Raw genomic sequence first — 11,945 nt, forward strand, 5'->3', positions numbered from 1 at the left:
TTATTTTTGTAATATAAATTTTTTATCTTTCCTACTTGGAATTTAATAGATTTCTAAATCATGTATATAATTGTATCTTAAGAGAGCCAAGAATAAATAGTTATGAGGGTAGTCCTACTTCTTCAATGATGGGTAAAATAACTGCGCCCTGTATATAATTTAATGTTTCATGACTTATTACTGTTATTTTTCTGCCATTTATCTCTTTTATATTTAAAAATGTGGTGGACTTTTTTTTTTCGTGGTTATCTGAAGTAACCATTCCTTTTCTTTAGTATATCGGCATTCCATTTCTTGTGTTGGACAATATATTCAATCATTTTTCTAGTATTGCTGTTATTTTATTTTCAGCTTAAAGTACTAGAAATCTTTACGAGTTATCTGGTTCAAAAAGATTATCAAATTGCACCAGTGTTGGATTAAGACGATAATTTCTATGTCTCTTTGGACCTTGTCTTATGTGGGTTATCTGTGTATCGGACTTGTTTCCTTTCTCTGTTATGTATGGTTCCATTGATTTTTTGTTTGTTTGTATGGTGCTTTTACGTTGCATGGAACCAGCGGTTAATCAGCAACGGGACCAACAGCTTTACGTGACTTCCGAATCACGTCCAGAGTGAATTTCTATCACCAGAAATACACATCTCTCACTCCTCAATGGAATGGCCGATAATCGAACTCGCGACCACCGAGGTGGGACGCCAATACCATACCAACCACGCCACTGAGGCAGTTCCATTGATATTATGTTTGTATCTTCCGATTGATTTTTACTTTTTTGTATAATTTCTATGGGCCCTGCTGGGAGTTTAGGGTCATATAATTTATTTGGAACAGGATGTTCCTATGCTGCATTATTATTTTGAACTGACTGAGGGGGCTTCAGGGATAAATTTCCAGTGGTCATCAACTGTGCCAAATTTTGTCCATCAAGGGGCCAAGGGGTACTAAAAACTTTATTTGTATTTATCATAAAAATTTAGACAAAAAAAATATAATAATGCATTATGCAAAGATATCATTAGCTTTTCGTTAAGTTAAATCTTCCGCCAATGGCAGAAGTGAGAAATGACTCCGAAATGTCCACATCCCTACCCTACCCCAAAAGGGGGGTGGCATAACATGATTAGTATGGCCCAAGTGAAAGGTTGGTAGGACTAAGAGTATTACGAAATACAATTATCCCCATCCTAACCACGTCATGGGCAAACCAGACAGAATGCTGAGAGTTCTATCCCTAGATCCATGGCCCCCTGGAATCCCTGGTCAAGCTCCACAGAATAGTTCGGCCTGGAAAACCAAGTCCGAACATTGTCAGGTAGATGATAGATCTACCACATTTAGCTTCGGATTTAACTTCAATCCAAGTTATGATAGATTTTCTTATTTATTAGATATTGAAAATTTTGACAAAAGTGGAAAAATCCACAGATTTTATTCCAAAAATATATAATGTCAAATGGGACTCTTGGGTTCGAACCTGGGAAGAAATTCCTGAGGTTCGAGAGCCCCTCACCACGTCAAGGTGGTCCCATTAGAGGGGGATACAGCAGAACAGCTTCACACCATGCTAATAACACTTTTATTTAATACTCAATTAAAAAACTACTGCTGCCATGTATTTGGTGATCAAGAATTAAACAAAATACGTAAATAGTCTTGTTTTAGTCAAAAACAAAGTCTAGAGATAATTTCTTGTTGTCAGATGTCTTTATGTATATAAAATTTTAAATTATAAACATCATCTAAGTACAAAATGAGTAATATTCAAGTAGTTTAACCAGATCACAGAGTTCAAGTGCAAAATATTAACATAGTATCTGAAAAATTATTTGTCAATCTTCTCACGATACATGCAGTGCTTTTTTTAAACTTTGCAAATATTATACAGCACATAAGGATGTCTACTTTCAAAGTCAGGCTTGATTGAATTTCATGATATTTAAGCTGTCAAGCCAAGCACTGGACTCTCAGCCACGGAACATTTACAACATTGAAAAGAGGGAGCTGGAGTAGCTGTACAGCAAGTTAAAAAGATCCCAAAAATAATGATAATGTAAAAGGATCTAAAGGTTATTTGATAACTGCTAGCTGCATATGAGGAGTCATAAGTATGACAATAGTAAACAAGAAATGGGAATATCTCAGTACATTATTCAAATATAAACAACAAAAGGATTATAGTCATGAGAATGAAATACAGATTTTAACTGCACAGATAAAATAACACTCAGTAATGTATAAAACTAAGGAAAAATGCAATGCTAAGTAGATTTAAATCTTTGCACCTGCTGGAAATTATTCACATTGTGATGAAAGCATGAAAAAAAACCATAATGATTTGCCATGCACTTGTTCAAAATGCACTGAAGAAGAGATCTGACAAGGCCTCACTACTATCAAGTATGGTTGGATTATTGACCTGGTAAAATTTTACCAGCTAAAAAGCCACACATGATCACACCAAAATTATGGCATTTCAAATTTGTACTTTAACTACATCTAATACATGTGAAAGGTTAAGAGCTTTTTAAGCTGTTCCAGAGATGCACTATTAAGCCACCTTCGGTATGTTTTAGGCACTAGGCAGGTATTATGTAAAATGCATCAGAGAAGTCGAATATCTTTAGAATTCTGACTTCTTAAACATATTACAATTTAATTTCCCACTGGTAAAATGGCATACAGTGCTTTATATATGTATATAACAAACTATAACAAATACAGATTAAACAAGTAAATATAAAAGTTCCATTAAATGGAATATATACTGTATATGCTATATGCTCTTGATAAATGGATATAATAATAAAGTAATTCACAAACAAACATGAATTCTAAAAGGAAATTTTGTCCCAAACAAATATAAATATTAACAATAACTATTCTAATTTTAAAGATACTGATATACTGAAACAATAAATAAATAAAAAACATTATTTTCTAAAATGGCTAGAACCTGTACATAACAAAAATAGCCTGTACAGGGGTACATATAAGGAAAAATATAACAGATTATTTTACCCAAACTTCATTCTCTTTTTTGAAGTATAGTATAATCAGTAATAGGCAGGTATAAAATGGACAAATAGTAACTCAATCAACTAAAAGGGAAATGCCAGCACTTGAGGTATACTGCTAACACCACTTGCACAGGGCATTTTGCTAAGCAAATTTCTCTTATTGTTCATGAACAATATTATGTGCAATATTATGTTCAAGGCAACATGAAGTTTCAATTTCTACTTTTTGTCCTAGCTAAAACAAAATCTCAGCAATTCAAGATTTGATTTAAAAAAAGCATGTGTCCTTATCATTTACTTACCTAATTGCCTTTCAAAATTATTTAGAGTAATGTTAAGTTTATATTTTTTACTGTACTAAAAAAGATAACATAATTGATTCTTTAAAATATAATGTACACTCTAGCTACCCTATCTCTCTGTGACAAGGCAATTTTGGAGTTCTTGGCAAAAATTTACAATTCTAGAACTAATGAAACCTGTATGTCTATAAACCAAAGGTTTATGGACCTATAGCAAAATGAAGAGGTAATATTTAGTTTAATTCAGTTTAGATCAATTGCACAGTACTTCCTCATTACTTAACCTCCCTGAAGCAAAAGGAGTTACTGTCAATCATGAATAGCATATTTGACAACACACCATAACAGCTTTCCATTCCTTTCCTTACACTTCCCCATACAGTACATGACAGCAAGTCCAAATGACAAGTGACAGCACATATAAGTAAAAAATATTTGTCCAGACTGGTAAAAATCAAGTGAAAAATTTTTTGCATATCTATAGAATAAAAAAATTACTGTAATTTAGTATCACAATAAAGAAGTTGATTGAACACAATAAATTTTAAGGAATATTGCCAGCTGCAATACCAATAACATCAGTGACTATTAAATGCCTGCTGTTGGCTTCTTAAAGCAAAGTAAGTGCCAGTTGACAGCCGGTGTTGCAAAATGCCCGAGTATTAGGTATAAGCTACTGAAAATAACTGTCTTTTATGAGAATCAACTCTAAATTTGAGCATCTGAAAAAGGTTATCTAAGTCAAGTTTTTCAAATATTCTAAAATGTATAAATATATAAATATTAAAAACAAAACTTATTAGTACAAAAATACCAAAATATATGAATCTCTTATGATCTGCCTAAAGCATCATGTTAGTGGAAAATCAACAGAATACCACATTATTACAAGATGTGTGTGTCGTCCTAAAACACATAAATATCATAAAAAAAAGCACCGTGACATTAGTGCCCACTATATTTGTATTAGGGAACTTACAAAAAACATTATCAATTATTTTCCAAAATTCATCACAATCTAAATATATCAGAATACTGGACATGATAATCAAGTTTTAATCCTGCCATATCATCTACTCTGATCTATGAAAACAAGGAAGGCATCACTGTTGAACTATTCTCTCTGTGACTCTTTCAGCAGACTCAGCTAAGGCACTTCTCAGGAGGGAAGGACTCATAGGTTCAATAGCAAATGACGAAACAAACACATTAATGATGGTGATGAGAAAAACTCCAAGTACAACCCAGTTATTCAACCTGTCAGCTTTCACTGCATGGTGCTCACGAGACACATCATATCTTCCCATAAATATGAGGGCAATTCCTATAACCAACTGAAAAAGAAAAAATACAGCTGCTTTTACATCAACAAGGTAATTACTAACTACATTTAAGAGAGATCCCATCAACTGCAAAGCTTAGATAATTATGCAGTTGGTGGAGAAATATAGACAAAGCAAAAAATATGTGGCTACATCTCATAAAAAAAATATCAAATATGCCATCAAAGAAACAGTCTCATTCCATACCTGCATGATGATACTGATAATGATGAGAACCATGCTGACATAGTAATTAACATCAGTATTGCCATACTTCCCAGATTCAATCACATAACGGAGCTGATTTGCGTTGGCAGTAAGCAAAGCTAAATCCATCATCCCTTGAGCAACAGTTTTCTTTGTCGCATAAGTATTGACATCCAGTGGCTTCCTTCCCTATATTTAGAACAAACAGATTTAGTAAATAGCTAATAAAACACCAAAATATTTCACTTTAACTCATAAGCACACAACCTTTCAAAATTTAGTCATGCTGTATTATAAGCATTCATAACCGAATATAAGAATTATTACATTACCGATACAAAAGAATAACTTATTAGATAGTTCAGAACATGGTCTTCTAAATTAACAAAAGTACTATATGGCATAGCCTATAATTGAACAGTAAGTCCTACAACTACCACTCATTCTATAAATATCTGTAAAATATAGCCTTAACAAAATGTATTTTAATACTACAGACTCATTTGAGATTTATCCACAAAATGCAACATGCTTATGATGATAGTCTAGCAAAAAACTACCATAATAATATAGTGCATACTATTGCACAATTTGTTCTGCAACACATTCTGAATTTGGATACTATTAATCAGTCCTAAATATTACCCAAAGCATACCTAACAAAGATACATTATCAAATGTTCTAGAATTCCATTCAGTCACTAATTATGAGACCATACATATTTTACTGCATATGAAATTATTTAAGCCTAAGAATGCTGGTTTCTTATCATCATAAACCTTTCTATGTCAGTATTTCCACGTCAGGGATCAGACGAGTTCTCTCCATTGTACGCAGCTTAGGATGGAGAGAACTCATCTGATCCCTGAAGGGGAAATAGTGCCTGAGCTTCCACCAGGCCTAATGCTTTATCTAGCCCCTTTCTCAAAGATTCTCCTAGCCTTTCCACAGGCTGTCTTCCTGCTACTTCCATATCACCTGCTTTTTGACCAATACTAGTTCCTCATCCTTCTCATCACATTTCCCAACTATCTCAATCCCAGAAATTCAAGTGTTTTTTCTTTTTATTCTCTTGCCAGCCCATCTCTTCAAATTAATAATTCATAATAAAATCCTCCCACTGTACTACAACCATGAATTTTAAAATTCTATGGTCACAACTTTTCAAAATCTCCGTTTGCTCAAGTAGCAAATATCAACTAGAAGTATTATTTTACTTCCAAACACATTTCAGTGTATACAATTAAAATCTCTATATGTACAGTATACTCTCCATATACTGCATGCCCCTTTTTGACATAAGCCGAAAAAACTTGTAAGTATTCAGAACATGAACCCTATTCATATAGAACAGGCCCACAGGGTCAATGACTTAAAATTTAAGCTTCCCAAGAATATGGTTTTCATTTGAAAGAAGCAACAGAATGAATTAGGGAAAACAGATCAGTTATTAGAAAAAAAAAAGAAATTAAATTAATGAATAGACAAACCTACCACTAGGGATGTGCCCAAGTATCAGTATCGGTGGTACTGGCTTAGTTTTTGTGGTATTGATGAATTTCTGGCTGATACCAGCAGATACTTTTGTCATTAGTATAGGAATTTACAACTCTTCTAGGCTTCCTAAAATGTGCAGGCAGTCCCCATCTTAAAATCCCATGATCCCAGTTGCAAGAGCAAGCATGTGGTGTAATGACTTGTAACCTAATGTTTGGTCAGGTATAGGGATTCCAAAGCAGTTGGAGCCTGGGCCCAAGTGAGGATGAAGACCCTCACGCAAGGAAGGAAAAGGTTGGACAACCTTGTGATACCCCCATAAGGGTTGCATAAATGAGAATGCAGCCATATCTTCGAACATAAATACCTATACAAATGCTTGCCACCACATTGTTAAAAGGAAGAGCAGAGTCATATCTTAGTCAGCAAACCTCTCACACTGGTAGCTTGGCTAAGTAGTCACCTAAAACTGCAACTTGTTCAGCACACACTCAGGCTAAGCTGCTGCTCCAAAAAGGGAGTAAAAAACAAATATTATAAGACACTCTACCCTATCTTCAAGCTCTTCCAGTACTTGAGGCAAGATGCTTTTCTGTCCAAAAGGAGCTAACGCTCACACAACTAGTTAAGCAGCCTCCAGGTCCCAGAAGAAAGGAGTCTGGAAACCTAAGGGTGAAGTCCTTAGTAAGATGTGATAAAGTTAATGTAGTCAGAGCCTTCAGACACTAGCTCTATCACCTGTCTTCCCAAAGTTGCTCCAAACTGCCAGGAATGGTTCCATGCCCCTGACTTACCGAGTTTTTCCCAGCTGTACAACTGACTATTTCTTTGACATGTTGCTAGTTAATACGAAACATCAGTAAGCCAAAGAAGTGGGTGTTTCAATATCTACTTATTCTTTTGCTCTTGCTTTTTCACACCTCTACATACTTATTCCTCATGCTCTTGCATTTTCAAACCTTACTCTGTTTGCGAGTTGTACTCTCCTAAGGGAGCAGTGCTAGATACAGTTTGATAGTGTACCATCATAAGCACAACCCAGAGAGAGAGAGCGACAAAATTTTCCTCAATGGGGCCAGCAAACACCTTTTAGCCTTTGTCTGCTGCTCTTGATCCTCTCCACTGATGAAGAGACCAGTCAACAAACTCTAACCAACAATGTAGAACATCAAAACTGGTCAACTGCAACAAGGACAAGCAGCAACCCCACACCCACTGAAATCTCTCACACTTTTCTTTGTTACCTTTTCTTGTTCAATTCCTATTAGAACAAAAAATAAAATACACACCATAAAATCAAATTACATGAAAGACATTTCAGCTCAATAGCTGGCGCAGCAAAAAGTCTTGACTTGACTACAACTAAATAAAATGTGCTTGATGATGATGAGAGAGTGAAAGGTTTCCCAAGTTATCCACCTAACACTAGTTAATTACTTTTTTTTTTTACCAAGTTTCTACAAATGATTCCGGGTCATGCTGAGAAATACTACTGCATAGAAGGTCATGGTTCATAATCTTAAAGGAACAATACATTTTCAAAAATCACTGAATCATAATTATTGGTTGGTAAGTTTATTCTACTAAATCTGTCTAAACTTTCTAAAGTTCAATTAACTTAATAATTACAAACACAGCCATAAGCATACAAAAATATAAAGCCACAAGAACTTACAGGTTTTCCCCCAAGCGCTGGATCTGTAGGCACTGGGATATACCCTCCCCTCCCAGGACCTGGGGCAGGAGATGGGGACCGAGGAACTGGTGTGCGAGGAACTGGTGTGCGAGGACCTCCATTTGTAGGTTTATTGCTGGTAGGATCTTCAAAGCCATCATCAATCCCATCATCTGCTCCACGTCTGGGATTGGGATTGCCATTTTCCTCCCTGAAAAAATATGTATACTACTACAGTAAAATACTCATCACAGTACTAGCTATATACTGTAGGCATAAGACCAAGTCATGCACACACACTATGACAGAGCAATACAGTACTGTACATGGAAGAAAAACAAAACAAGAACAGACTTACCCAATCAATTCAACATCTGTTTCTCTGATATTTGCCATTGGTGCAAGTTCCACATTCGACATAGCGGTTCTCCGACGAAGGGATCTGGGCATCCAAGCCTATATAAAGAGGAAATGCGTAAGAACAGAGACGTATGGAAGGATCATGAGACAGGTAGAGGAAAATCTGTAGCATTTCAGAAGCAAAATGCAAATAAGCTTCAACTATACCACAGAAAAGTCTTTGGAATACTGTATATGGCATGTTTATGCCCAGCATATACTATAAATTAACTACTGTATTACGTAGTAAGGAAACAGAGGAAGAATACACTTTAAGAGATAATGCAAAAATATTTCCATTACCTCAGTGACATAATGGACTTGCACAGCTGGAACCAAAAGAGCAAGAGTAAGAAGAAAGGGTAGGAACAACATGGATAAATTAAGAGATTGCAGAACTTTTGGTGTCTATAGCTTTTATTTGTACAGCAATCCTAGTCTTTCTTTGGTAAAGCAAGTATAAAGTATGTCACATGTTTAAGACTTTCAGTTCTCTGTGGAGTAGAGAGACAGGCTTTTTACAAAGAAAGAAGGATGATAATTCAGTAAATATATTATATATATATATATATATATATATATATCTATATATATATATCTATATATAATATATATATAATTTTTGAGGAGGAAGCAGAAGACCTACAAGGTACAGAACAGCTTGAGTTGAGAAATGAAAAAGAATGCTTCAGTCCCCATGAAGTAGAAGATATTAGCAACATGTCCCAGTGTAGGCAGTTTGACATGCTGCTGATGGGTCTTCAGTGAAAGTTTACGAGGGCATAACATAAAAATGTTGACAAAAATCACATACACACACATATATGATATATATAATATATATAGTATATATATTATATTATAGTATATATATATATATATATATATATATATATTATATATATTATACATACATACACCTATATACATACATACTATGTATAACTCAAAATAATGCATTATTTAAACATTATCAGCAGCATTTCCTGTCTGTTTATTATCAAAAAACCACATCCTCCCTGCTGTGACTTTTCACACAGCTGTGTGATAAAAATTCAAATATCACATCAAACTCTTCATGAGCCGTTAGATTATAGCCAACCCAAATGACATGAGATGAGCTCACATGGACTCCTTTATGTTTTTATATTCTTAAGCTATTAACAGGGTTAAAAAAAATCACTAAAGGGGAATGGATTCATCTTTGTTTTGATTTGTAGTCATATTCTAAAATGGATATGAAGTGTAAAAATTCTACCAACTTGATCTAAGAATTATTCAGGAAAATAATTTATGTTCCACAAAATAAAATAACATAATAGGTATGTAAGCTCCTTACAAACCCTCGAAGAATTACCCAGTTACACTATGCTAAGTGACCCTAAGCTATATATATATATATATATAATATATATATATAGTATATATATATATATATAAAGATTAAACACACTTAGCCTTAGTACTTTACTGTGAAACTTAGATAATGAAAACTACCTATAACTTGACATAATCTGTACCTAATGGTATGCAGTCAAAATCATACTTTACGACTTTGAAAAATTATTGTAAACCTTCCAAACTTTGTTCTAAATAGGTATAGTAAAGATTTGGCTACGCTAACATGGTAAACCAACCTTATGAGTGCAATTGTACTAACTTACCTCTCAACTACCTAAAGAGGAAATAATTCTAATGTAAAAATTCCGGTAAATCGAAGGTTGAATTTCGGCTAACTTTGGAGTAAAATAGTACAGTTAGGCACAGGAAATTGCCTTACCTGGCTACGTTAGTCAATGCTAACTTGGCCATAACCTTAAATGCCCTCGGCCATAAGAATTAGGTAATTAGCAAAGGAAACTGCTAGACTACCCTTTCGAATGAAGGTTCACTGACCAGCACAACCTAATAAGAATATAATATACTAGTATATAGTAGTATGTGACATCCTAGGTAGGTATCCCTGAACGGCTAAGCCCTCACGTGTTTATGCTTTGTGCAGTTTTTTACGTAGTTGGTAGCTAATAAACTCACCAAAAATCACACTGTAACATTAGTAATCTACATCTTTACCCTTAACCTTGATCATTCAATCGTTATCCGTGACGTTGTAATGTGGTGACCACGAAGTCGTACAAAATGTTGAATGCACCGTTTTGAATTACGTCACTTGTAAAAGAATCCACGACCCACCCACCGACTGTCAAGAGGTCACCCAATACCCAGCACTTCACTCTTTTAACACTAAATATTCTCCTCTGATGGGGCTGATACCTACTTCTTGGCAGGAACGAGACTTATTCTCAACAGACTAAGCTGCAGGCGCAGTCCTCGAAGACGCCGACTGTCCAAATGCCAAAGGAAATGGTGAAATATCACGGGAAACAAGGACTTACCCACTTTGTCCTGCCGCCAGCCGGGCTCTGTTGACTGACTGGTCTGTTAATGTTGTTGTTTGTAAGTTTGTGTAATATTCCGTTTTCTATAAAGCGGCGTTGCGTGAGGCATGAATCTTATCCTTCGAGCGTCTAACACAGTTGCTTCAACGAATCATTTCCCCTCTATTCATGCGCAGTAAAAGATTTATATACTTCACATTCATAGCGATGGCATAGTTTCTTTCATTAATTATGACTCGAATGTTACTACACAGCCATGTAAGGAAAAAAAAGACGGAGACTATTTTTACACGGGCCTGCTGCCAAAACAACGTTCGACGTAGGAGAATAATCGACGACGTCTTTAGGAAAATAAGAGTGTCACAGCATTAGCAAGCTTGTGCGTAAATATTTTTTTTCTACATCCTGAAGATGTGGTCAACCCTTTGTTTAGAAAACTACATACGAAAAATGTTCATGAATCATTGTGGATCATGAACTTTAAGAATTGTGACAGGGTATTGTGCAAAGATTATAGTGAAAAATATTTTGTTCTCTTTCTAAATGTCATTATCACAAACGCTAAATATTTCGATTATAAAGAAATTATAGGATATGATTATGTACAACTTTCGATATTGCAGTGAAAGTGAAGGAACCTCCATGAAACGACTTCCCGGTAAGCATAGATTTCGTAGAGCCCAAGGTCCATTTATAAAACCAGGAATTGGGGTACAGTACAGAGAATTACTTTGGCTGCTCGAATGATGTATGTGGTAAAGATACGCTAACGAGTCCAATTCGTAATTTACTACATCAGACCTCATACAACGAATACGGCATCCAAACTGATTTTTTGTGGTCGTATCAGATTAGCAAGAATGTCAGTTTGGCAAACTGCTCGTGAGATGCGCGTCACTCAAGTAGCACTGTAGGCTACAGTATTATAATACCCCTGCTAGATTATTGATTTAAGCCAAGTCCAACGATGACATATTTGCCTAGTGCTATGAGCAGATCCTTGGTATGAGAAAAAATATTCTGAACGTCTTTTGACTGGTTCATCCAACAACCTCGCCGAGGCCTTAATTTATACGTTTTGATAGAGCAATGAACACTCACTCTCTCTCTCTCTCTCTCT

At 35.2% G+C, this 11,945-nt stretch overlaps 1 protein-coding gene across 3 annotated transcripts; it reads right to left on the minus strand.

The window, feature by feature from the left end:
• Positions 1 to 1,680: 1,680 nt before the first annotated feature.
• Positions 1,681 to 10,957, minus strand: LOC135201856 (ninjurin-1-like). 3 transcript variants are annotated; one of them, XM_064231148.1, is made up of 5 exons: positions 10,823 to 10,957; positions 8,386 to 8,483; positions 8,028 to 8,238; positions 4,855 to 5,043; positions 1,681 to 4,659 (listed from the first exon to the last, which is right to left on the minus strand). In XM_064231148.1, the coding sequence occupies exons 2-5, from the start codon at positions 8,475 to 8,477 to the stop codon at positions 4,429 to 4,431; spliced, it is 723 nt and encodes a 240-aa protein (XP_064087218.1). In that variant the 5' UTR covers positions 8,478 to 8,483; positions 10,823 to 10,957; the 3' UTR covers positions 1,681 to 4,428. The 3 variants fall into 3 exon arrangements, with proteins under 3 accessions (XP_064087218.1, XP_064087219.1, XP_064087217.1); XM_064231149.1 differs by having other exon boundaries at positions 10,705 to 10,859; XM_064231147.1 differs by lacking the exon at positions 10,823 to 10,957 and adding an exon at positions 10,507 to 10,531.
• Positions 10,958 to 11,945: the final 988 nt, after the last annotated feature.

Source organism: Macrobrachium nipponense, chromosome 28, assembly GCF_015104395.2.
Source record: "Macrobrachium nipponense isolate FS-2020 chromosome 28, ASM1510439v2, whole genome shotgun sequence".
NCBI lineage: Eukaryota > Metazoa > Arthropoda > Malacostraca > Decapoda > Palaemonidae > Macrobrachium > Macrobrachium nipponense.

What these genes read in the sequence shown, in the direction of transcription:
- LOC135201856 (XM_064231147.1), bottom strand. An exon ending in ACAGATGTTGAATTGATTGG is followed by an intron (nt 8,239 to 8,385) that starts GTAAGTCTGTTC and finishes ATATTTTTTCAG; the next exon opens with GGAGGAAAATGGCAATCCCA. An exon ending in TTATCAGTATCATCATGCAG is followed by an intron (nt 4,660 to 4,854) that starts GTATGGAATGAG and finishes TTTCTTTTTCAG; the next exon opens with TTGGTTATAGGAATTGCCCT.